Source organism: Ambystoma mexicanum, chromosome 5q (assembly GCF_040938575.1).
Source record: "Ambystoma mexicanum isolate Mex_15411 chromosome 5q, UKY_AmexF1_1, whole genome shotgun sequence".
NCBI lineage: Eukaryota > Metazoa > Chordata > Amphibia > Caudata > Ambystomatidae > Ambystoma > Ambystoma mexicanum.
In genome coordinates, this window is record NC_090933.1 from 108,169,923 (window position 1) to 108,197,331 (window position 27,409).

Here is a 27,409-nt window from a genome sequence, read left to right on the forward strand (position 1 = left end):
CATGCCTCTTTCTTTCTGCTCTTAACTCTTAGATCAATGGTGTCTGGCCAGGAGTCCGAAGAAAAGGGCAGATGAAGAAAATGGTCATTCCTGTTTGGACATGGAGGAACCAGGGCCGAATCCCTGCTCACACAACAGGTAAGCACGCAAAAATGTGTTTTCTCCCTCTGTCCCCACAGGCCAACCCCATCATCACCAGGCAACGTCAACGGCATCGTCCCTACTCAAAAGGCATGGACCCCACAATGCGGCAACCTCCACCACATCAACCTGAAGCTCATCAACACCCCCTCACCATCCACAACATGGAAGTTGATGCTCACCAACATCCGCTCAGATATCACCCATGCAGCAGACATCGCCGACCTCATTACTACACACAACCTTGACACAATCTTCGTCACAGGGACCTGGCTGACATCAACCTCCACCCACATCATAGGTGTCCTTGTCCCCGATGGCTACAGCATCCAACACAGAGACCGGCCAAACAAGACAGGCAGAGGCCTTGCAGTCATACACAATACCTTGTGGGCGTGCAACAGACTTGACATGAACAACATTGGCTCTTTCGAAGTCCTCTCCTGCCACTTCCCGCTCTCCCTGACAGACAAAGTCACCTTCCATCGCGACTACAGACCACCCCAATCCAACATCGCCTTCATCAGAGACTTCACCGACATGGTCACCACCATGTGCCTCACGCACGCAAACACCACCATGTCCCCCACGCATGCAAACATCTTCCTATGAGACTTCAAATACACCACCATCAACACCTTCTAAATCGACAAAATCAGCAATATTCGCCAGCACATAGACACCAGCTCTGCATCCACAGACCCACCTCACATCCCTGCTTGTGAAAGCTCCAAACCCTGGACAACATTCAAGACACTCTTGACAGAGGACCTGGTACAAACCCTGGCCGCCCTCAAAGCCACATTGTATACAATAACATCCTCCTAGCATCCCTCCTCAAGACCCTCCCACCATAAGCTCTCCTTCCCTACATATAGATCAAAAGCTCCCTAACTCGAGGCACCTTCCCATCGACCCTAAAACAGGACAAATCCTCCCGCTACTAAAGAAACCCACTCTTGATCACGATAACCTAGGTAACTATCGCCCCATCACCCATCTTCCCTTCCTAGGCAAGATCGAGAAAGCTGTAGCTGCACAACTGCAGCAACACATTGACACCAACAATCTCCTACAAACCTACCAATCCGGGTTCAGACACAGATGCAGCACGGAGACAACAACCATACAGGTGATAGACAATACCCTAAACATCCTTGATGGACAGGCACCTCTGCCTCCTGGTTCTGCTCGACCTCTCGGCCACTTTTGACACAGCAGACCACCAGGCGCTTACAGACACCCTACATTGGCGCATGGGGATCAGCATCCTTGTACTACGCTGGTTAAAGTCCTACCTTGCCAACCGCAAGCATTTTGTTTAGATGGACTACTCCATATTTCCAATGCCATCTTTCACCTGTGGAGTCCCGCAGGACTGCATCCTCTCCCAAGTGATCTTCAATCTGTACATGGAGCCACTGGGAGCACTTGTAGCCACGCACAACCTCCACATCCACATCCACCCATACGCCGATGGCACACAGCTATACCTCAAGATATACTTTGTCAAGGACATCCATATGCTCAAAACCTGTCTCTTGTTGATCCAGTCTTGGATGTCCAGTGCATGGCCTTCATCGACCTTCACTGGCTCCCACTGTACACACAAAATCAACTTCAAGTCTTGCTGCATCTATAAGGCAGTTGCCCTCAAGTCACCCAGCTACATCACAGAGAAACTCTGCATCTCTGGCGGACAGCACACCACCAAAAACCAGGACACATGCAGTCTTGAAATCTACCGCTGCAAAAAGAAAAGGACCAGAAAACAAGCATTCTCTCCCTACACCCCAACACTATTGAACCTACTCCGCATCAGCATCAGACTCCCTCCTACAATTCAGAAAAGAACTCAAGACCCACCTCTTCAAGGAGTCTCTCCTCAACACCTAGGCCATCACGTCGCCCCTCACGCCACTTGACTCGCTAGACGTCACCAACCCCTCTCCGCCACCCGGTATAGCCGTACCCCTCCTCTGTGCCACTCTGTATCCTACCCCCGCTGTATATCTGTTCTGTTACCACCGAAAAGCACTCTTTTATGCATCTGTTATGTTGTACACCTGTGTAAAGCGATCTGTTATGTATCTGTATTGGTGTATACCTTGGTAAAGTGCTACATTGCACCTCAAAACTAGCTCTGCACTCAATAGATACAATAATAATAATAATAATACTACAACTAAAGCATAATCTACAGAAAGTTCCTTCTACAGGAGAATGTTTCCCTTCTCCTGATGCTTGGGCAGTGTGTAAAAAAATGTTCTCTTGAAACAAAAATGCCAGGGAGAGCGACTCCCTTCTCTTGGCTTGCGGGTTTCACCCAGCCTGTATACAATTCCACGTACAGGAGAATGGCTCCCTTCTCCTGGTGAAGATCTAAACAGGCTCCAATAAAACCACAGGGAATGACACCCTTCCCCTAGTATTGCTTGACACAGTTCCCACCAAAGCCAGGGGGAATGACTCCCTTCCAATTATGTCTTTAGCACAACTCATAGTTTGAGACCAGAAGAATGACTCCCTTAACCTGGCATTGCTTGACACAGTTCACAAGAGTATGACCCAAGAGCTTTAGTCCCTTCTACAGGAGAACACCTCCCTTCTCCTGGTGTCTAACAAGTTTGTTCTCACAATCTTCAGCATGATGTACACTTTGCCACTCTGTTTTGGCGTTTGCAAAGTCCCAAATTCTTCTCTGTTAATCACTGGGCTAAGTGCCACCACTGTGACAAGGAAGTTCTCCTTGCTCACTCAGTTCCCTTTCGTTGGACTGTACTCTGGTGGTCAGTGGGCTTATTATGGTCACACCACCAAGGAAGCTCTCATCTGATGCTTGTTTGCACTGGTTAGGGTATCCGACACCTCTCTGGTGGTAGGTGGACTTATGGGCGCCACTGCCACGAAGAATATCTGCTGGGATGCTGGGTAACCCAGTGTTAGGGTCCCAGACATGGCCATCTTCAACCCCTGTGTCCCCTGTGGGTCTCTCGCACCTCCAGTTAGCTCCGGGACTTCCTGGACTGTGTTCTTGTCTCTGATCCACCAGGCTTCTCTCTCCAGCATCCATAGCACCATGTGGCTATGCATTCTGGTCTGCGGCTTGGCTCTTCGCTCCTGCTTCGCGTTTGGGTCTGCGTCACCTGGACCCACAGATAACTCCTTCCGTGCCTCGCCAGCATCCTCCGCTCTTCTCAGACTCTGGTCTGCCCACAGCATTTGAAACTCCTGCTGGTTTCCGCACCCATTGCCTCCAACGGCTGGTTTTCACAGCTTGGTTAGTCCGTCGTCCATACTTACAAAATGTTGCCAGCCTTGCCCTGGCAAAAAGTCCTTTGTTTCTGTTAATAACTTCATCCTCATGCCTCCTTAGTCCACCTTATACCAGTACTAACCCAGTCAATGACCTTCATGTCTCCTGTGCTCTTTTTCGTCCTTGTACATTTGGCTTTAGCTTTACCCTGTATTACAGCAGCAATACATAGGTTTACTTTCAAGGAAATGTTGGTGCTTGACAATTCTCAATGGGCTGTAGCCAGGTGGTCGTCCTTGTGCCCAGAAGGCGAGTCTCTCCCGATGAGGTTCTCCCGCATTAAACCACCCCTACGGGGACTATTGGGTAGCTGCTCCCCTACCCTCGTCTCATGGAAAAGGGCTCCCCCTTTGGGAGAAGTGAAGACACCTTGTGAATCGTCACACCTTCCAGGACATTGGGCCTCTTTACAAGGTTGCCGGTCCAGAAACAACGGTGGCAGTAATCCCGCCGCCACCGTTGTTTCCGGACCGGCAAACTATGAGTTCTGCAGGCGGGTGGCCTTATTCCCGCCAGGTCTGACCCGATATTCACTACGGGTCCAGCGGCAGCCTTCCGTTTTTTTCAGGCACGGCTACCGCCAGACTTGTAATGAGGCCCAGTGATGCTAAAAGAGCTCGCCTCTCTGTAGCAGTTGCACTGCTCCCAACATGGGAGTTCCTCTTCCATTCACAGTTCGTTCTCCTCTTGTATACGTCATTAGACAAATTATGTCAGTATTCCTTGATCATGGTACTCAGGCGAGGTTCACCATGAACTAAAGCCAATAGAGTCAGGGAAGAATCTTTGTTTGTTATAGTTGTAACAGGGACCTGGCCAATGTCACTATCCCTATACTGTGCCGCCCCATTCCCCATCTCTAATAGCCATCACATGCATTCTGGAGGACTAAGCCTTCGCTACCCTAGCTAAAAGCATACCCAGGCGTTGACATTCCCCCATATTGCCGTACAGCAATTTGCCTCTGTAGGAACTGGACTTCCCTAAGCACTGGGTCCTGAAACCGGTCTAACTCTTCCTGTAGCTTCGTCTTCTATGTCATATCACCTGCCTGATCCATGTCCACCTGCATCATTTTGGTGTCACTATCCGCCAGTTCCCTCCTGATAGTGCGCAGTATGCCCGGCTCTTTTGAGATAAACTCCCCTCACACAACACAATTGAATGCCTCCCACAGTACTGCCTTTGACTGGACAGAACTTAGGTTATCTATAGTGATGACCTCTGAGATTGCTTCACGGAACACACAATCCGACAGACCCTCATTCTTGAAAGCCCACACCAGCCTGCTAGACAAGTTCCCCGGGATCTCCACACTCAGCATCACCGACATGAGCTGCGACAAAGTTCGAGCCAATATATCACATTCAGCAACCCACTATGTGGTGTCATCAGACTAAAATAATCAACCCGGGAGGCCGACTGGTGCACAATAGATGTAAAGGTATACCCCTGGACTCCTCCATGGCGCATCCTCCAAATGTCCCTCTACTCCCAGGTCATACAAATCCCTGACAGTTTCTGAGCAGTCTTAGTAAGTGATCTGTGCACTCCCTGTGTCCCTTCCAACCTCGGGTCCAGCACCTCATTTAAATCTCCAGCCCAGACTATAAGACCAGGTGAAGGTCTAGAGAACTGCATCTCAATCCACTCCAACGAGTCAGTCGAATCAGTATTTGGACCATAGTAATTCATGAAAGTGACCAACTGCCCTGCAAGACCCCCCTAACTAGTAGTGACATAACCGCATCATCTTTCTTCATCTCAACACAACGGAATCCCACAGAGTCATTCAAGTCATTCAAGTATGCACCCCCCCCCTAGAAAAACTAGAGTAAGATAAAAAAATATCTGTGCCATCCTAATGTTTTACTTATACAGGCCTCCCCTGCAGGAGAGAGATGCGACTATTGCAAGAAGGCAATGTCCACATTATATCATTTCAAATACAATGACAATCTACGAGTTTTTGATGGACAATTCAAACCCTGTACATTCCAGGTAAAAAAATGGCATTCTTTTAATCATTGTTGTCTACACATATACTTTGCGGTCCATCATATCCGACTGGGAGTGACCTGGATACCAAGCATGTCGGAATTCCCATGCAACCAACACCCAACACCACACTGAACCCCTACTCTTCCCTCCCCACCCCCACCGCCAACCGCAATCCGCCAGTTATCCCTCACCAACATCAACCTTCATTTCCAAACTAATAACGAACTCTACTGAGCCCAACCATACCCCACCCTCTATTGTCATGTGGCCGCCTTCACCACCAACATTAATGACCCAATTTCCACCATCTGCCTCAATCAGTCATTCCCCCTCAGTGGAGGGGACCCCTGTTCACCACCGCACCCCCTCCCCCCGCCTGGGAGCCTGCAGTAAAGGTTCCAGGAAACTGTTGGTTTAATCCAGAAATAAAAAATACACGCATATGATGTTCTACCTTAAACTTTGTAGGGAACATCATGGTGTATTTTATGCCCCTGTCCCTGAGCCTCTTTTTAAAATGGTTTTATTTTTTTTTCCTCTGTGATGTCTGCACTTTGTTAGAGAAGTTGGGGAAAAACGTTATCTGCTTTATACATCAGGCTGAAATGTTCCCTTGCTTTACGAAGTACTTAGTATCTGTCCCAATAGTTCAGTCATTTTGCTATGATTGGATGGGTCTGTGTGACATTAACCACCCCCTCCCCGCTAGGAATCGGATGCGCACATTCCACAATGAACACCGAATGAGTTCTGTTCCAAGCTCTGGGCACTGCTGCCGGCACCCGTCGGATCCCAACCTAGCGTATCAGTAGGCCATTGCCCCATGCCATCAGAGCCGTCCGTCTGCTCCCAGACAGGGACATGGGCCCACCACCAAAATCCACACAGGAGCCTTGCACGCTCCACTGCTGATACGGTGCTCCTCGACCGGGCCTCTGAGGTCCGTGCTCCGTCCTCGCCACCACTCATCCACCGGCATCAACCAGAGCAGCAACGGTACTCTCCCCCATCTTTTTTTTCAACATAATCCGCAGCAAGCCCAGCTCTTCACGTCTGCTGTAGCCCAGTGTGCACTCCCAATCGGCGGCACTCCTGTGTCGTGGTCAGGCCTCCCAGTGCTCCAGTCACATGCATTTTCTGCTTGATCGGTGGAGCCTGGACTTGCAGGATTTTCTAAGTATGTCACTGCCGGGTTCCTACGGCAGATTTTTAGTTGCTGTGATTTCTGTGAGAGCTCACAGACTTGCGCTGATCTTGGCCTTGGTCGGTCTCGGGGTGTCTCTCTCCGTCTCCCCAACCCCACCTCTCTCTCTCTCTCTCTCTCCCCTCTCTCTCCCTCCGTCTCCCTCTCCCGTCTCCACACTTTCCACCTGACAGCTTCGATTCCCCGGCAGTGGCTAGGCGGTCGGATCTCTTTGCGTTGCTCTGCTGTTCCATCTTTGAACTCCCTCTCCTAGTAAGGGAGTTGTCCAGAGCCAATTGGATTTCTCCAACTGATAGAGTGTTCACTTTGCTTCAGTCGAGCAATCTTCATTCTGGAAACTCTCTTCCTTGTGTCAGTCTTTGTCATTAGGTTTGCTACAGAATATTGAAGGATACTGTCAGCAGGCTTTGCAGGTTGTTGAGGCGGATTATCACAGTATGCCATCAAGGCATGAGGAATGGAGGTGATATCCCTAAAAGGGAAAGGGGGCATACCATGTCTCATTGGACAATGCCTCGCTCTCCTCCGGAGGGTCACTTCCCCTCATGTGATCCTCCCTCACATAGCCACCCCCAGGGTAACGGCTGCCATCCCCTGGCCACATGAGGAGCGGTTACATCTGGGAAAGGAGTGATGACATCATCAGATTCATCTCAAAGACCTTCGGGCGACTACCCTTGCACCCCTGAAATGTGTCCTGCATGCTGCAGCAAGACTCATTAAAGGACTCTGCAAATTCGACCACAACACCTGGAACCTCAAACAGCACTGGCTACCACTGCAAGGCTGTATCTAGAAATCCTGCTGCATCATCTACAAGGCGGTCTCCATGAAGTCCCCAAGATGCCTCAATGAGAAACTCAGCATCTCCAACGGTCTACGATCCACCTAAATTAAGGAAATGTGCAGACTTGAATTAGGACGGTGCAGGAAGGAAAGTACCTGAAGACAGCCTTTCTCCGTCTACACTCCAAGACTCGGTACCTACTCCCAGTCAACATCAAGCTTGCCCAATCACTTGTACAGTTCAGGAAAGAGCTCAAGCCCTTCCTCTTCAAGGAATGGCTCCTCCTCAACACCTGGGTCCACACACCATGCACTCCACACCCTACCCAAGACTTGGTGGATCTGGTCCCCAATATCTTCCCATGCTGTCAATTGCCTACCCTCTACCATTAGCTACCCACTCCTTTTTTCTCTGCTTCCCTCACTGTGTCCTTCCCCCTAGGATTGTAAAGCGCTCTGTTGCTTACCAAAGCTAGGTCTGTGCTCAATAAATACCCCAACAATAATAATACTTTTGTCTGACCGACTGATACCTGCAAGTATTATTAGGGTGCGGTACATTACAATATTGGCATGACCGCAGCAGATGAGGTTGCGCAAATCACTGCACAGCCCCAACGCCTGCATTGCTGCCGCACATCAATGACTCTCAGAGGACAGGAAAGCAGCATTCTAATGCTCTATCTTAGCAGCAAGAGAGGTCATATTTTTAAGTCTCAAGGTGGCCGACGGTTCTAATATACTAGTCCAGCAGTAGACATTTTCAACATGAAACCCAATGAGGGTGTCTGGTCTAGGTGTAATACAGTCATGCACCGCCCACTGATTGGGCAGGGCTGATAAAACAAAAGCACCCTAACTCCCAAAGAATGCTTTTATGCTATACAACTGACCACAGTTCAGTCCAGATGTCTTTAAATTGGTTTACAGTTCTCTCACAGCTATGACAAACACATTGTTGAATTTCTGGAAGCAAAAAAAAAAAAAAAAAAAAAAAAAAAAAAAAAAAGTATACATTGCAACAACCAATCAAAAAAACGTGCACTAAAACCCCCACCCTGAAGCAGATGATATGCAAGTGTACCTTTATCACTGTAGTCGTCCACAAGAATGATTTCTGCCAGCAACATATCAGGGGACGTCTCAAGGACGCTGTGAACCGTCCGCAGGAGGGTAGACCACGCCTCGTTGTAAAAGGCTATCACAACCGAGGTTGTGGGCAAGTTGCCATAGTCGTACTCGACCACACTACACCTTTAAAGAAAAAGAAAGAGGATATCAAGTTAAACATTAAGAGCGGAACATAACACAGTGACAAACAGGGATCAAGTTCTACTGAGCTTCAGGGGCCATCCCTCCCCCTCAAACCTATGGGCTCTGCTCACCATTTATAGGCCAGATCAAACATTGACATGGTGTACTGCAGACAGAATATGAGAATGTGGGCTGGCTAAAGAGTTCCCAAACGATGTACAAACACCAGCATATTCCCACTGCTGCAGGAGGCAAGGGGGCTTAGTGAGCGCCCTCTAAAACTGAGCATTACTCTGGCTCACTGATGCTTTTGCAGCAATGTACACTAGGGCCTGTAAGTACACTTACTCTAAACCTCATTTTCAGGTCTTTATGTACCTGTATTAAATCCCTGAAAAGCAGAGGCCAAATAATGAACTAAGCTAAAGCCACACAAACACAATTAGCTCGATTGCGGATCACAGATTCAAAACATTGCACCTTCTTACACCAACTGACACTTCCAACACATAACCACATCAAAGCGAACCGCCAATTGAAAAGTTTTTGATCGTATGCCACCAAAGAAAAGCATAAACAGTCATGCAAGGACGTACACTGCCTCCAAACACGCCGGTATTTTTCTGTGCTCAATTATTTATGATTAAAGAAGTCAGGCAAAGTTCCAAAACTGGGGATCATTTTCTCTGCAGCATCATACCAAAAAAATGGATACATTATAAAAAATAAAAAGAATGGCTTTTTTGGATGCAGACATCCTCGTCGGCAAGATTAAAGGAGGTGAATTTCCATTGAAAGATCCAAAGTTCTATGTCAGGCCAGGATAGGTGGACAAGCACACTGTTGATTTTTCCACATTAAGCAGACGCCAGACATTTTGCAATGGAAACAGAGCTTTATTCGACCAGCCCGGACCACCCCAGAAAGGAGAGGAGTGGTCAATTTTACATTCTTGAAAAACCTACAAATGCATTACTAGAGAATTTTTGGTTTGATGTCCAACACAAGCAAGTCATAAGTATTGACACATCCCAAAGGAAGTGAATAAAGAAGGGAGAAATATCCAGCTTAGATCTGCCTGCTGGGTCAGGAGTTCTGACACCACAACAGATCAACTGGGTAATGATGATGGAAAGAAAAGATATCAAAGCACAAGGCTATGGAACCCACAAAGTTATACAATGTAGAAGAAAACATTAATTTCAATTTTCGTGATGAAACTCCCAGGTATCAGAAAAAAGAAGAAAAAAAAAGACAAGGTTGCAGTACATTTGTGGTTCAAGCATGCAGACTCGAAGACTCTTCCAGTCATGCTTCAAAGAGAGACAAACTTCTTGACCTTTCGGAAACACCTCAAAACCTTTCTCTTCAATAAACATTAATATTAATTTATTTTGCACATTCTCCTCTGCCTCTCTTTGATGCAACTTTAAGATTTCTAGTGCCTAATTCCGAGTCCTAAAGCGCCTGACACCATTGGGTAATTTGCTCTGCCAACATAACAAACAGTACAAACACAAAATAATGTTAGGTCCTTCCAAGAAAGAAAAAAAAAAAAAACTATCGGGCTCAATAAGAAAAACCTATAAGTAAAAATGTTTGCAGTTTCCCCCACACACAAACTTTTAGTACGAAAGGCAGACACGCTATGACACATCACCATCATCTGCACCTCATTATCCCATGTTGTTCACCTCAAAATGTTCTACCACAATATTAACCTGCCTTCTCCCCAAAAGGTAACCAAACACATGGGGTGGCCAAGCCTGAGACTGATGACTGGTGAGGACACCATTCTGTCGAACGAGGAATCCATATGAAGGCTGAATACTTGAGGAAAAAAAATTCCACCCACAGGTCCCTTCCGAGATTCTCAACTTAAATTCACATATGGGGCTAGAATTCTGAGCAAGGTCCACTTAGAAATACTAGTCTAAAAGGGTCTGCAGAAAAGTGTGTCCAGAACAAATTTATCCCCCGATCAATGACCTGCCGCCTACCCCTGGTGTCCAACATCAGTCCAAACACTTATGGATAGCGTTACCATTAAAACTAAGTAAAAAACTAGATACTTTATTAACACAATGTATGTTCAATGGTCCAAACAATTGGCAACAATGATCTGTGGAGGGTGGGCTGAGGTTCTCCTACACTTCAATACTCCTGCTGGACTGAGGCTCCCCTCGCATCCACCCAGGTCCGCGAGATCTGCTCCCTGCATGGTGGTGCACACGGTTGTTAGAGGAGTGCAAGTAGTATCCATTGATCTAAACCATTAGATGCTGTATTCGGAACTAATAGCAGTTGGTGGACATGCTCTCACTCATGAACGAGTCGGTTGTCTAATGCTTTGGCGCAGTGCCCAGTCCCTGGAGAGCCGGGGGTGCAGATTTCGAGGCACAGCAGAGCTGTAGGCAATGGTCTTGCCCTGTTCGTACCTTCAGGGGCATGCAACATGATCACATGATCTAATCCAGTTGCTCTCCCATCTCCCTCAACAGGGGGCCTGGGCCACCATCTTTAAAATACACTGCCTGGGGCTCCTTGATGCTTGGTGATGGGACTGTTTGACGGTGCCCTCAAATTGATCACAGGGCTTGTCGAGGTTCAGGGAATTACTCATGCTTAACCGGATAGCTATTTGCTCTCCCTGGATCATGCCTCAATCTTATTAAAAGCATCCGAAATGTAAGTGCACACTCAGACAAGGCAGTTCCTTTGCCCTGTGGGGTAGGAACACAAGCTTTGAAAAAACCTGGATTTCCAGCTATCGATCAAGGAACCTACGTCTTTGAGCGGCATGCGCAAGACGCCAAGCTATTATAGCAAAATTAGAAAATATTGCCCGACCCCAACCACACACAAAATGCCAGGAAATTACTTAGCGATGTCAAGCAGACACTGCTTGACTGACAGAGACATCAAATATTACACCTACACCTAGTGTCTATTTTATTTAGGGTGATCAGCAAAGAAAGATATACATTCACTTCACTTGTGCTGAATTCTTAAATAGGAGCACTTCAGCGACACTGTCTAAGCAGTTATAGACCAATTGCAGAGAAACTGCATTATATCATTTGTTTTAATTACAGCTTTGTTGGCTCAACACGTCTTCATTCGCTAATGTTATCGTTAGGGGTTGTCCTTTTCTAAGCTACTTCATGAGGATAGGTGGAGTGGGGTGGGATGCAACCATCCAGCTTCAAAGAATCACCTTGAAGATTTCACTAGAGCCTTGTTGAGGTAAAGCCTACCCAAATTCCCAAATCATTGGGGTGAAGATAAGGATTTCCAAGTAGGAGCAGACCATCTCCCTAACCGCTTCAGGGGAACAGATGAAAGTCCGAGCAGGTATGAATGAACATGGACTTGCTGACTTGTTTGACAGTGCCCTGAGATTGATCACATGGCTTGTCGAGGTTCAGGGAATTACTCATGCTTAACCTGATAGCTATTTGCTCTCCCTGCTTCAAGCCTCAATCTTATTAAAAACATCCAAAATTTAACTGCACACTAAAACCAGGCAAATACTTTTCCCTGTGGGGTGGGAACACCCATCAACCTTTGCAAAAACCTGGATTTCCAACTATCGATCAAGGTACCTAACTCTTTGAGCGGCATGCACAGGACACTAAGCTACCCTAGTAAAATTGGAAAATATCGCCCGACTGCAACCACATACAAAATGCCAGGAAATTACTTAGTGATGTTAAGAAGACACTGCTCGACAGAGACATCAAATATTAGACCTACACCTAGTGTCCATTTTATTTAGGGTGATCAGCAAAGAAAGATATACACTCCCTCCACTTAATTTTTAAATTAAGGTCAGAGAGCACCTCAACAAGCAAAAGGTGATTTTTTTTGCCCTCTCTATTTCAAGCAGATTTTAGCCGAAATGAACAACATTTGAGCCTCTGCAAAAACCAAACAGATATTTGGCATTCTACTCTTCAAACCGCTTTGGGTGCCTTTCAGTCTGCGGTAATGCGAACATCACCTGACTGTCCAAAGCTTCTTCCAGCCTTAAGCCTTTGCCACTTGTTGAACTGCATCACTCTGTTGCGCAGTCAGACCTGTCAATCCTTCAAACTTAATTGATTTGAATATCGCCTGCCTTTCCCAAGCTGATATGAGCCAAGTGCAATTGCCGCTTGGTCAAATCCCACTGTTGCTGAAGCCCATCAATCCAGCTCAACGACTTGAACAACGATTTTACGCACAGGAGAGCACCTCACCTAGAATCCAGCAGATGCTGTCAAGCTCCTGAACGATGACCATAAGGTATAAATCATTGCTGTTGACCCCCCTGACCTTGTTCTATGGCCAAGGGGTCAAGAACGACATTCAAGACCCCACTTTATGCCTTAAAAATATATTCTTTAACTTATTTGACTTTTCCACCAGACTATTTTACCAGCAGACCCTTGTTCTTAAGAGTACCATTTTTTCAACTTTTCTCCCAAAGTCTGAATTTTTTAATGCATTTCATTACATGGGTGGGTTATTGGAGTTTTTAATAGATTGGCTGAGCGTTACTTAACAAAACGCTGCTCCTTTTTAAAATACCACTCAATATAATGCTCATTTGCACATTGTGTTTTATTTGCAGTTGACTGCTGAATTGATAGTTTTTAGCGATAAATAAAATATTATCCAAGTTCAAAATTTGCAGATTTGACTTTTTAACAGTTTTTCTAGCCATTGCTTTTCTTTTATTCTTTGTATAACACTTATCTGCCTTGGAACTCTTACACCCAGAGCAGCGAGCTGGTCTCATTGCAAGCGTGGTCCTGGGAATGTTATCGTGCTGCAAACTACAATTCCCAGTGAAATTGTAGTCTGCGCGCTTTTTTGTTGAATCCTCAGGCGCCTAAGGGTCTAGCCAGTCTGTACTAGTCTGTGCTGACACTGCTGGTGCTGGCCATCCTGCTGATTGCATCGGAGTAAAAGACCTGCTGTTTCATGCCCTCGAAGCCTGGTATGGATTTACTCTTACCCGTTATGCCCGCCATACGCACGTGTCATATAACCCGAGATAATGCTGCTGTGAACACCTCCCGCAAGGATTTGGATATGGGGGAGATTCACAATACCACGGGATCTTGGTCTACTATAGCAAAACTATTTAATAGTCAAGGGAAGAATTTTCTAACTAATAATGAAGGTACCTCTGTTGAGGGAAAAGGTAGCGAGCTTCTGCCCTCTAATCTCGCCATTACTCATGAGCCTCTGAGTGATGCCGAGCTTGACTACGCCCCAACATCATCTGATGTCACATATGGTCCAAAACAACAGAAGCATTCAAGAATACCCATACTGCTTAATGGGTCAATTTTCAAAGCTGCCATTTTGAAAATTAGGTCACTAGGAAAGTCTACCATAGATGTCCATGATTTTATCCTGGGCAATAATAATGATCTCCTAGCCATAACTGAAACTTGGCTTTAGGACTATAGTGACCCTATTATCGAGGCATCAACTCCTAGGGGCTTTTTAATTCATGGACAGAACAGAGTCGGGTATTGGTGGAGGGGTAGCACTTATAGCTAGTGAAGAACTCATTTATTCCAAACTCCTACCATCTGTGAGGGCTGAGAGTTGCTACTCCTCACCAGTTCACTGTACACATATCCTTGTGATTTACCCCCCCCTTAATGAAATGCCAAATTTCAACAAGGACTTTTTGGCCATTCTAACTAATCACAATACCCCTAACACATCTATTTTGCTTATGGGTGATCTCAATAGGTGGAAGGGTAAACACGCAGCTAAAGAAGCCATTTCCCTTGAGGTTGATTTAATAAATATTGATATCTTGGTCCACAATAACTAAGTGACACATGTTAAAGGCAATATCTTGGACTGGGTTGTAGCGAAGAAATATGCAGATTGATTCAATCCGTACTACCCCTTGTTTCTGGTCTGACCACTTCTGTGTTTTTTAAATAACTCTTCCTGGGAAACCCATCCCCCAGGGCAAACCACTTAAAAAAATGTAACCTGTAGGAATATTAATAACATTAGACCGGCTGATCTGCACCAATATCTCCTTAGTATCATGGCACATACATCAGATCTTGATTCACCAGAGTTACTTTTATCCAGATACGACTCTGCCATGACTGACCTGCTTAATAGCATAGCCCCTGTTAAAACCAGAATCATTAGAGACAGACAAAAATCATTGTAGTTGGTTCTCTCTGCAACTTACTAAATTGAAACAAGAAAAAAAGACTAGCAGAACGAAAATGGAATAAAATCCAGACAGATGAAAATAAAACTAACTGGAAAAATATAGAAAAGGATTATATGGAAAAGAAGCATCATTGCAAAAAGAAACTTTTACAATACGGAAATCGAGGACTCCTCAAATAGCACAAGAAAGCTTTTTAAAATTCTGAAAACCCTGGAAAAAAAAATTACATTAAAATCATACCTAAAAACAGATTTAGCGTCCCCCATCGTTGAAGACTGCTGTAAAGTCCAACAGGTTTTTCTGGACAAAAATCACGACAGAGAAGGAAAGCATGTATTGCTACATGCCAACACTTGGTGCACTCCTAAAGGGATTAAAATCCCAAAAGATGTCAACAGCTGGTGGGATCCGACTAAGGTCCCACAGCTAGTAATTCAAAATATAAGTACCTTGTGGTTCCTTCGACTAGATTTTAGAGACACTTGGGTTCGGGGGAGTCGAAAGCAAAGTTGGCTCACCCCAGGTTTGATGTTAATCCCACAACAATGTTGTACGTTAAACGCTTAACTTCATTCAAGAATGAGTAGATTAAAAAAAAGAGTAGATTAAAAAAATTCAAGGAAATTCAAAAAAGTTAGCCACATGTCAATAAGATCAATTTTATAGCACAATTGTACAAAAGTAAAAGAGAACCCTCTGTGGGTCTTTTTAATCAATCACTACAATCTTTTTTTATAAAAAAAATGGGCATTTCTTCTCAAACACAAAATTAGGTAAAGCATAGCAAGTTTACATCACAGTTTTTGTTTTACACAATCTCATTTGTACGACTTTTTTGCAACATGTATTTGTAAAGACCTTTTTTTTTAAATTCTAAAAGAAAAAATAAGGTTCTTTGGTGTAAAGTCACCAATCCAAGATAGTATCAGGATTTTTCAGTGCATTGCCAACGCGTTTCGGACTTTACAGCAGTCCATCTTCAGGGCCAATGATACTAGTTGTTACAAAACTGTGTGTGTTCATAATTTCAATTCCTAAGGCAAAAGATGTAGAAAATGTTCTACTGTTAATTTCCTTTAGCTGACTCAATACTGGCAATTCCAGCTATAACTATTACAAACAGTTAGACTTAACGCACCTCCTTTTTTGTGCTGGTAGAACCTCTAATTCCGGTCCTTGGACACACCCTGTTGGTGGATTTGACTGTGCCCCAATCCACTCTGTATGTGGTACACTCCCCCTCGCGGAGATTGTTTCAGAAGAACTGTTCTAAAATAGACAGAAAGAAGTGTGGTTTCAGTATATTCTTATTTGGAGATTCTTAGTCTACAGTCATCCTCTCTTGATTTTAGTTCATATGGTAAGCGCATTTATGCGCGGGGATAGATAGAGAGTCATCCAAGTCTTCCTTGGTTTGATAGTTTTCCTCTATTCACTTTCTCTGGAAGGTAGCTTCATCCATAGAGATGTCTCTCAAAATGCCAGTTCAGGTAAATACACAATTTGCCTCTATGGTAGTGTAGAGGCTATCATATATATATAGTGTAGCTATATCTCTTACCTCCGTGCGCAAGACGAGTGTTATGAACGAATCCTCCGTTGTCTGGATCGCGAGTAACTTTCTCCAGATCGCGGGTTCGTATATGTGTGTTGCTTGTATGCCGTTGCGCATGCGTAGAGCGGGGGGAAAAAAAAAAATCGCTCTCCATCCGCGCATTGCACATGGCAAACGTGAAGATTCTAAATGTGCATGTGTCGGAGAGCAGCACAAGCCCCAAGGCCGGCCCGGAACACCACTGCAGGTGCGCATGGTGCTTTGTGGCGACCCCGGGGGGGGAGGGGTACGCTACTCCCTGGCGCATGCACGTGTATATTGCTAGAGCAACTCAGATGTGTCAACTATGAGTGACTATTTTTCCACGACGTATTGCACTGATGAAATACAACAGAGGTGACTCAACACAATAATTTTGATTATTATTGGTATGAAAGGATCTGATTAGTGATAAGAGTTCCTGTCGCCTGGGCCCCTGCACGGGTGAGTGGGGATGGCGCAGACAGGAGCCTGCTTGGGTCCCCGTCCATCCCATGCTTAAATTTCGGGCCATGGTGTCTCTTAGATTCTGAATAAGATTCTTCTCATCCATTTCCACCACTATATAGGCTAACATTCTTGTTAGCCCCCCACTGTAGGGCTCATTGTCTATCTCACCAACAGGGTTGTTACAACAATCCGTCAGGTGAATCAGATACATTATTAAGCCACTCTCTAGCTGCATGTCGAGAACTATCAGTATCTTAAGTTCAGGTATCAATGATTCAGGTAGAATACATTTCACATCACAATCAGTACTACATTCTGATGTATTAGAGATTAAAACACACTTGGGTACTCAGTCTATATAGGACTCTGATTATTGTTGGTGTAAAGGGATCTGGTTAATGGAAAGGTCTCCTGTCGCCTGGGCCACTGCACGGGTGAGTGGGGGAGATGCAGACGTAAGACTGCTTGGGTCCCCGACTGTCCCATGCCGAAATCCAGGGCCAGGGTAAAGTCTAGATTCTTATTATGACTCTTCACCTCTGCCGTTATATAGGCTCACAATCTAGGATATACAGTTGGGATTATTGTAACATCATTCAAGTGAATCAAAGACATTTTTAAGCCAACATCTGTCTGCAGGTCAAGATCTGCCAAGCTTTTAAGTACAGGCAACCAAGATTTAAATAAAATACATTTTATATCAGGATCAACACTGCATTTAGATGTATTAGACATAACACATTAGATCGAACTCTACATTCATGCCCCTAGAGCTAAGACAGTCAAGTGTATCGATCCACACTATCTCCCTCTGGTGTAGGGTTTTTAAAATATCTCCACCTCTAGGGCCCAGTTTCACATGCTCCAGTATCACACATTTCATTTGTGCTACAGAGTGTCTTGCTTCTGCAAAATGTATTGCGACCAGTGATTTCTGACTCTTTGTTCCAATGTTGGATTTATGCTCCGACCAGCGGGTTTTGGCTTTTCTAGTGGTCATGCCCACATAAAACAGACCGCAAGGACACTTAAGTCCATAAATCATGTTTGATGAATCACATATGCAGGAATGTTTAAGGGGGATGGTTTATCCTGTATGTGGGTGGCTGATGGTATTACCTTTTAATATGTTACCACAGTGCTGGCAGTTGTGGCATGGGACAATGCCCTTGAATATGGGTTTTCCGGTTTTCATGGGGGTTATGTCCACTCTGATTAAGCTGTTGCGTAGGGATTTGTTGTTCCTGTAGGCGAATGTCGGGATCTCTGGGAAAAGTAGTTGTAATTTTGGATCCATTCGTAACATATGCCAGTTTTTTTTTTAATTATCCTTTTTATTCTCTTACTTTGGGTAGAATATGTTGTCACATATATCAGTTTTTGTTAATCTCGAGCAGGTCTTGTTGTCAGGAGGGTTTCTCTTTGTGTTGAGCTCACTTTCTATTTGATTCCGGATATTACATTTCTGTCATATCCCCTTTCAATGAATTTTGTTTGTAAGGCTGATGACTGTCGGGAGAATTCTGTAGTTTCCGAAATATTCCTTCTGTATCGTAGGAATTGACTCAGTGATACACTGTCCAGTGTTCTCTGTGGATGAAAGCTTGTGGCTAGAAGTAGGCTGTTTCTGTCTGTATTGTTTGAAAAAAAGTGTGTTTCTAGTTTTCCTCCTTTTACATAAACTTCAACATCCATAAAATGTATTTCAGGCTCACTAGTGGAAGTTGTAATTTTGATCCTGGGATTCATAAAGTTCATCATGCCAAAAAAATGGTTCCAGCTCGTCCTTTGGGCCCGTCCAGATCCCGAAGATGTCGTCAATGTATCTTGTATAGACTGATAAGTGTTGTGACCATCTTGGAGATGTTACCACGTTCTCATACTCCAAAAAGAACATGAATATGTTGGCATAGCATGGGACCATAGCGGCTCCCCATGCTGGTTCCCGATGTTTGTAAAAAGTAGCGTTCTCCGAACTTGAAATAATTGTTCATTAGGACCAGTTTCAATAAGGACAAAACAAATACACGGTCTGCTTTGCAGTCTGCTGTTCTTAGCATCATCCATTCCACTGATTGGTGCTGCAATGATTGGATGACCTAGTGGTTTCAGTAGCCTTTTGTGGACTTTGGGCAATATGTATAAAACGGGCGTGATTGGATGTTTATTGCTTAGAAACTTATGTGTCTTCTCCGAGATTCTCCCCATCTCTTCTGCTTCATCAAGAGTTTCTTCTATAAGTTTCATGATCTGGTTGGTAGGGTCGAAATGTATTTCCCTGTAAGTTTCTTTGTCTGCCAACTGTTTCTCGATTTCCTCCAGGTAATCACTTTTGTCCATTAAAACAAGTGCCCCTCCCTTGTCTGCGGGTTTGAAAATAATTGTCTGGTTATCTATAAATCACGACAGCCCACACTAAAATCATGGCTGATCTAGAATCAGTCTCCGGAACGGACGGGGCCAAGATCCCCCTGTGCGAGGATGCCATGCTTTTTACTTTTTCTGCCATTTCTGTCCAGACTGTGGAGGATATACTTAGGAAGATGCAGCCCACCTCTTTCAATGGTGATACTTTGGCGGGCAAAATTATTCTCAATTACATCAACATCTTGGCTCACTTTACTAATGCCACCTTCCATCATGGTACCATTCCTATAGAGATCAAGAAGGTAGTTGTCTCACCTTTGTTGAAAAAGGCAGGTCTAGGTCCAAAACATTTTGCCAACTATAGACTAATCACCAACGTATCTTTCACCTTGAAAATTGTGGATCGAGTAGCTAATTTGCAGTTGCAAAAAAATGTGGAAGAGGCTCATATTCTTCACCCATTACAATCTTGTTTCAGAGAGCATCATGGCACAGAGAGTGCCTTGCTTGATCTCCAGAGCTAGATGATGAATTGCATGGACAAGAGCAAGGCAGGCCTACTGATACTTCGATTTAATCGGCAGCTTTTGACCTCTTGGACCATACCAAACTCCTAACTACCCTGTCCACTGTATGCCATTGTTTTCCATTAGCCTTGGAATGGCTGAACTCTTTTCTGTCAGGCAGAATGTCGAGAGTATTTTGGGGCCAAGCATCCTAAGAATCCATACTGTCTATTTGTGGAGTGCCTCAGGAAGCTTGCTTGTCCCCAGCACTTTTTAACATCTATTTACACCCTTTGTGTGATATCTTGGATAAAGCAGGGAACTACGCCGATGACGCTCAGCTACTGGTGGAGCCGAATGGGGACTACACGGAGGACGCAAAAACTGTGCATAACATCTACCTGAAAAGACTGGACGACTTAACACTGCCGCTGCCTTAATAGTGGAAAAAACTGAACTATTTATTTTTGGGTCCCCTGGCATTTGAGCCAGCATAGATCGGTCATTGGTGAGAATAGCATGCGCGTTCATGTGTGTGTGTCACCAGATTGGCTGCACTCAGAAGGGTTACATCACTCGTCCAGTTTGCACACCCCCCACCCCTAACCCCCCCAATCTGCCACATCGATGATTCACTTCCAAAACTGTTGAATCTGCCATGTATTCACATGGTTTACAGAATGCTGGTTCACAATTAAAAAGGTAAAATAAGTATTCCAACACTGTTCTGCAAAACAATACATTTTAACGTGGGTTGCCAGCAGTGCATGCACTACATGAAGGCAAACACTTTCTTTGTACATGGGACACGCAATTTACAAAGTCGGTTAAGGAGCTGGCTCCAAAATGCTGAGCTGTGATGGATCACTAAATTGAAGCGAGCCAGAAAGCACAATATACAAATGTGTCATTTCTACTGTTTCAGTTGCGAGTCCAGACCTGCTTTCCAACATAGATATATTGTAAGAAAAACAAAGAAGTGACTGAGCTATGCAAATGTGAAACCAGAAACAACCACTGATAAATGACTTCAAAAAGTCGTTTTATATATGCACAGTGAAAAGCATTGGTGTGTAACTGAAGCTCACAAGCCACGTTGCCTGAAGCACGAGATCTTTTTAAAACACTGCACTTTCTTCTTTCCGGGCTAGATTTCTTCTTTGCATCCCTGCCAGAGCGTTGCAGTAATCCTCCGCTGGACTTTTTGTGATCCCAAGTTTAAAGAGGAAAGATGGGGTGAAAAACTGCGGAATAGCCTTCCTCTGTCCCTGCGCCTGATTGGCAATCATCTTGAGTTCTGACGGGGTGTGAAGACCTTCCCATTACCCTAGTAATTTCCCTCTGGGTGACTTTGTTGGATGTGGCTCTGCTCCATGGAGCAGATTATAGTGCTGTGATGCCTTTTGCAAGGTGTGTGTTTGCGTTCTAGAAGTCTCTTTACCACAACATACCACTTAATTGTATTTTTAATGTTAACAATTCAGAACTATATATTACACACACACACAACAAAGTAGGTCGACGAAACAAACATTGGCTATTTTAGCACATAAACAGAGTTGGACTCAAAGCTGGAACATTTTGGTCTACTTTGACGGAAACGCAGTCTTGCCCAAAAGACTAAGACACATTCTGTGATGGTGTCCAACATGACCTAGTCGACTTGCATAAAAGGAAGATATGATGGCTCCTCCCTCTGCAATGGCCTTGCTTACCCCCTCCGACTTGATCCGGACCTTCTACAATTCCGAAAACCGCTCAAGACTTTCCTTTTCTCCTCTTCCTTCCCGCTCCCCCTCCTGTGGTAACTCCCCCTCTGCCGCTATGATTGGGGACTGTTCCCTTCAGAGTCATAAAGGGGCCAGACCAACCCCCACCAGTCCCTGCATTCTTTTGCCAGCACCTGCCCTCATGATCCCTTTCCCGGACCAGCCCAAGCTGATCCTCCCTTCTCACAGCACTCATTATTCCCCCCCCCCCTTCTCCCCTGGCACTTAGCACTTCCCGGACTGCCTAACCTCGTCCTTCCTTCCCACAGCTCCTTTTCCCCTAGCACTTGCCTTCTGGTCCTCCCCAGCACTTCCCTGCACCCTTCCCTGGGGGCACCACAGTCCTGCTCTTCTCCCGCCACCCCCTTGCCCCGGCACTTACCAACCTTCTCAAGGACTTGCACGGTAGGATTTTCAGAAAGCCAATATAACTGTTACTTGTTTTTGGTTCCTCTATGCTCATGATTCCCTTGCCCCCCCTGCTTCTGTCTTGTGGCGCCTAGAAACACTTTTGTATAGGCGCCATACAAAATGTCCAATAAAATAAAAATAAACATTTAATGGTCGAATGCCTGGAATCTGTTGTGTGTTACATTTACAGAGTTTCACTTAGTTGTAGCTTATTCAGAATTTAGAATGATAGAATGTTTGTGTTAGGGCCACTCTAGAATGGTAAGCCGTAGTACATTCAGTTACATGATGAATAAAGAAAGATGAAGACGTGCTTCTTGTAACACTTCTGTATCTGTGATTAATAAGTTGAAACAGAACAATGGCGACAAGGTCGAATGGGGAAATGACTGAAAGATTCATCTGAGGAGGACAAAACCGTGATAACCACGAAAGAAGGCAGTGGAGACACGCCGGTAAGGGACAAAACAGGAACCACAGAAGGCGCATATATCGAGGAGTCAGTTCAGCGCAAGGTAGGACGAACGGAAACAAATCATTATGGACCTTGAGTGATAAAAGGGGAGCGTGCACATTGCGCCAATGAGCAGGATAATTTGAGGACTATAAAACATTATTTAAAAGACAACAACATACCATGACGCGCGTGCCAGTGCGCGAGCAAAGTCAGCTTAGGGAAGGCAAACGGACATCAGCTGACACGCGTAATCAAGGGAGCGGTGGAGAACATTAGGGTAAAGGACCCGCAGACGTCAAAAGATGTGCCGCCATTTTAGGAGACAATTTTATGTTACGGCTCGTACAACAAATACAAACGAAGTCACGGAAACACGGAGGAGCAGTTAAACATAAACAAGCACGGAAAATAACGAATATTATACAGGAAGAGAAGGAAAATAGAAAGAATTGAATAAGAACTAAAAGCATCCTATACTGCAAAATAAATAAATGAAAAAAAATAACAATAAAATGAAACTAATATAACGAACTGACAATTGATAAAAGCCATCAAATAAAGCAGTGGACATAGTGAACAAAGACACAAATGCACAGATAAGCAAAACAATAAAAACAGCTTCAAGGTGCAGAAGGAGTGCACATATAAATACCCCAACAAGAAAGCGAACAAAAGACTACAAAATGTCACAGGAAGATATGCAATCTGCGGGTAATGCAAATGAGCAACAGAGCATACCCCAGGTGGCATTAAACACGTCAACAAACCCACTAAACTACCTCAGGCGACTAAACCCATTTATGCTGGAACAACAGGAAACACAGGGGGAAAGGTGGCAAGAGTGGATTGAGGAATTCGAGGAGTTCCTGAGGGCCGCAGGAGACCAGAATGCCCCAAATAAAATAGACATTTTCACAAATTTGGTGGGGAAAGAGATGAAGACTATTATCAAGACGATTCCTCCCCAAGAGAGGACGACCTATCCGCTATTGGTGGCCGCAATAAACACACAGATAATCCCGTTGAACAGAGACTATGAGAGATCTGTCTTTAATCGATGCAAACAAAGCCCCCATGAAACGATAGCACAGTTTGTGTTGAGATTGCAAAAAAAAAAAATGACATTTTGCGAGTTCAGCAACTTTAATGATGATGAAGCAATACGCCTGAGGGTGATTGAAGGTTGCCTGTCATCACAATTCAGAAAACACCTGTTGAAAAAAACCCTGCCGTTGAGAGAAGTAGTGGAACTAGCAAGGGTCTATGAGAGGGCGGACGTGCAAGCAGCAAATATAGAAAACCCGAAGAACATAGACACTGTAGCCTTCATCAATAAGAATGTACAATGGAAACGAAGATACCCTTGTCTAGGATCAACCAATCCAATGCGCAGGGGCAACAGCAACAGTGAAAGACAGTGCTACTGTTGTGGTTTTGAATTTCCCCACAAAGGACCCTGTCCCGCAATGGGCCAATTATGCTTACGATGTGGGCAAGAGAACCATTTCCAAACAATGTGTAGAGAGAAAATAGGCTTGCTACTGCTAAACAACAACTCCCAGATAGTGGCAAACAGAAGATATGATGGCCAAAGAAGCACTGGAGGACGGAATCCTACTGAAAGGTATGTGAGGCCTTATCCTGGTGTGAGAGTAAATCCACAACTGGCTCAGACGGGATTCGTGAGAGCTATGGATGAATTACAGATTGTAAGGGTTTATCAAAACACGCCAGATCTGGGACAGAGAATGACAACCAATGAGGAAACACAAGTTCAAGAGAAGATGACATATGAAGACCCATATGAGAATCCACCAATGCCAATAATGTCATATGAAGAAGAGGTTGAACCAATGAACTAGCACAGGGAACATGAATGACAGCTATAGCAGAGAGTATGTGAGGCTGATAGGCAACCACAGAAGGAATAAAAATGCAATAAAAGTAATGGTGAATCTGAACGGAGAAGATATACCATTCTTAGTGGACACTGGAGCTACCGTCTACGTCATGAGCGGGGAAATGTACAGGAAGGTAGCCAAACAATTCCCTCTCAAAACATCGAGGGACACAATTTTCCAATGTGGAGCGGAACAGCCTTTGTTAAATATAGGATTGAGTGCAACCTGGTCCACATGGGGAAATGCATTCCGACCAAGGTACATATTATTAAAAGCCCCGTGGTGGGGAGATGCCTCATCAGTTGCAAGACCGCAACTGACCTAGGTTTGATTGATGTACGATATAATCACTCTGAAAAGATACAAGGAATTCCATCGGGATCTTATGCGATAAGGTCCTTGACGAAGGAGAAGATGGACTTGGAGCAGCTGAAAGTGGAATTCCCAACGTTGTTCCAAGGAATTGGAAATTTGAGATCCAATGAAGTACATCTGCACATCGATGGCTCAGTTCAACCTGTCCCACAACACCCAAGGCGTGTGGGTTTTCATTTGCACAAGAGGGTGTCGCAGGAGCTAAAGCAATTAGAGGACAATGATGTCATAGAAAGAGTGGAGAGTGGTCCGACTCTGTGGGTTTCGCCTTTAGTGGTAGTTCCCAAAGATGATGGTCGGCTTCGGCTCTGCGTGGACATGAGGATACCGAACAGAGCCATATTGAGGGAAAGGCACCCAAGCTCAAACATAGAAGATATGATTGTTAGATTGAACATGGCCAAGAGGTTCAGCAACCTGGACTTGAATCAAGGCTACCATCAGTTGGTGATAGACCAGGAATCTTGTCCCATAACCACCTTCAGTACTCATGAAGGGTTGTTTAGATACAAGAGGCTCAGTTTTGGAGTATCTTCGGCTGCTGAGATCTTCCAAGAGGCCATCAGGAAAGTGATAGCACCAGAACCAAAAGTGTTTAACTATAGTGACGATAATCTTGTATATGGAAGTGCCCAAGATCAACATAACAAGGCTTTAAGACAAGTGTGTAAATTGTTACAGGAGAGTGGGCTAACCTTGAATGCACAAAAATGTGAGATAAACAAGCGGAGCCTGAGATTCTTTGGACACATATTCTCAGAGGATGGTATGAGAGCGGATCCTGAGAAAGTAGGGGTGATATTAAAATTGTAAGCTCCAAGAGATGTGACTGAGTTGAGATCTTTCCTGGGAATGGTGGGATATTTTGCAAGATACATGCCAGAATATACAATGTTAACTGAACCCTTGAGACATCTTTTGAAGAAGGATGTGGAGAAATACATGGAATGGAAGATGTGAGGAAAGTTTCCAAAGGATAAAGAAGGAGCTAGCAAATGATAGACAGTTAGCATATTTCAACCCCAATTGGGATACTGAAGTGATTGCTGATGCTAGCCCAGTCGGATTGGGCGCCATTCTGACACAGACAAATCCAACTGGAACATTAGAGGAAAAGCAAACAAAAGTAATTGCCTATGCTAGCCAAGCACTCATTGATGTGGAAAGGGCTTACTCGCAAGCGGAAACAGAGTCTCGCCGCGGTGTGGGCTGGTGAAAAGTTCAACCATTTTATAATATGAAAATCCTTTGTGTTGGTGACGGATCATCAGGTGCTAATCTCTATATTTGGGAATCCCCAGGTCAAGATGCCCCCAAGGATTGAGCGTTGGGGTATGAGACTGCAAGAGTACGATTATAAAATTGTCCACAGACCAGGGAAGGATGCAAACCGAGCTGATTATTTATCAAGGCACCCGATAAACATTGCTGACTCAGGGATGCAAATGGAGGCGGAAGAGTACATTGCATATTTATCGCTAAATGCACTGCCTGTGGCAGTAACGAAGGAGACATTTGTGGAAAAGAGCTCTGCTGATCCGATGATAAGAGCAGCAGTCAAACTCACAAAATCTGGAAAATGGCATTGTATTGGCCAAGAAAAGGATTTAGGGGAAGGAAACATGAAAGATTTAAGGAAGCTAGCGAAAATAACCGGCAGGTTATCGGCAACTGAAGATAGGATACTTTTGAGAGGGAGTAGGCTTGTGGCACCCAGAAGCTTGAGGAAGACCTTGGTTATGTTGGCTCATGAGTGACAGAGGAGTAGTCAACACGAAAAAGATCCTGAGAAATCAAGTGTGGTTTCCATGTATGGACCCGAGTGTGGAGGATACAATACAGAGTTGTTTTGCATGCCAAGTGACGTCTCCTACGAGTCAAGTGACACCTCTGAACATAGTATTGTTGCCCACGGAACCATGGATCCGGGTGGCGCTAGATTTCTTTGGTCCCCTGGAAGAAGGATGGATATCATCTGGTGGCTATAGATGAATATTCAAGATTTCTGCTAGTAAAACAAGCCCAGTCCACGGCATTTCATCATGTGGGGGTGGTTTTGGAGCGCCTTTCCAAGGGCATGAATTCAGTAAATTACGCTGCGCACATGGGGTTCCGACATCAACAAATTACACCTTTGTGGCCACAACCAAATGGAATGGTGGAAAGAGTCATGAGTAGTCTAAAAAGAATCCGACAAAAAGCTGTTGTGGACAATATCTCGTTTCCGCAAGCGATTTCACAGATGCTGAGAAATTATAGAAACACCCCTCATGAGGTGACAGGACGCTCTCCGGCAGAATGGATGATCCGGTACAAGCTGAGGATCAGGCTTCCCAGTCTGGAAGATAACAGAGCCGAAGAAGATGAGCAGATCAGGGAAAGAGATCCGCTGAAGCGGTTGAAAACCAAAGAGTGGGTGGATCGCAAAAGGAATGCCGTGGATATAAAGCTACGGGAAGGAGATGTGGTGGTTGTGAAGCAGAAGCAGCGAAGGAAAACAGACTCGAAATATAGGCCATCTCTCTTGAAAGTTAAGAGTGTAAAAGGGTCCATGGTTATGGCGGCTGGTGATGGTGGCGAAGTCACAAGAAATGTATCCTTTTTCAAAAAATTAACAGGGGGTAGGAATGAGGGGGAACAGTGTGGAAAACCCGAGATAGATGAATCAGACATTG

General features: G+C 44.8%; 1 protein-coding gene across 1 annotated transcript in view; it reads right to left on the bottom strand.

Moving 5' to 3' along the window:
- The window catches only part of GALNT12 (polypeptide N-acetylgalactosaminyltransferase 12), a 548,792-nt gene that overhangs the window by 472,420 nt on the left and 48,963 nt on the right, over positions 1 to 27,409 (bottom strand). The window contains exon 2 of the mRNA XM_069620610.1: positions 8,533 to 8,702. Coding sequence (XP_069476711.1) covers positions 8,533 to 8,702 — 170 coding nt within the window. The remainder of the gene's footprint in view (positions 1 to 8,532; positions 8,703 to 27,409) is intronic.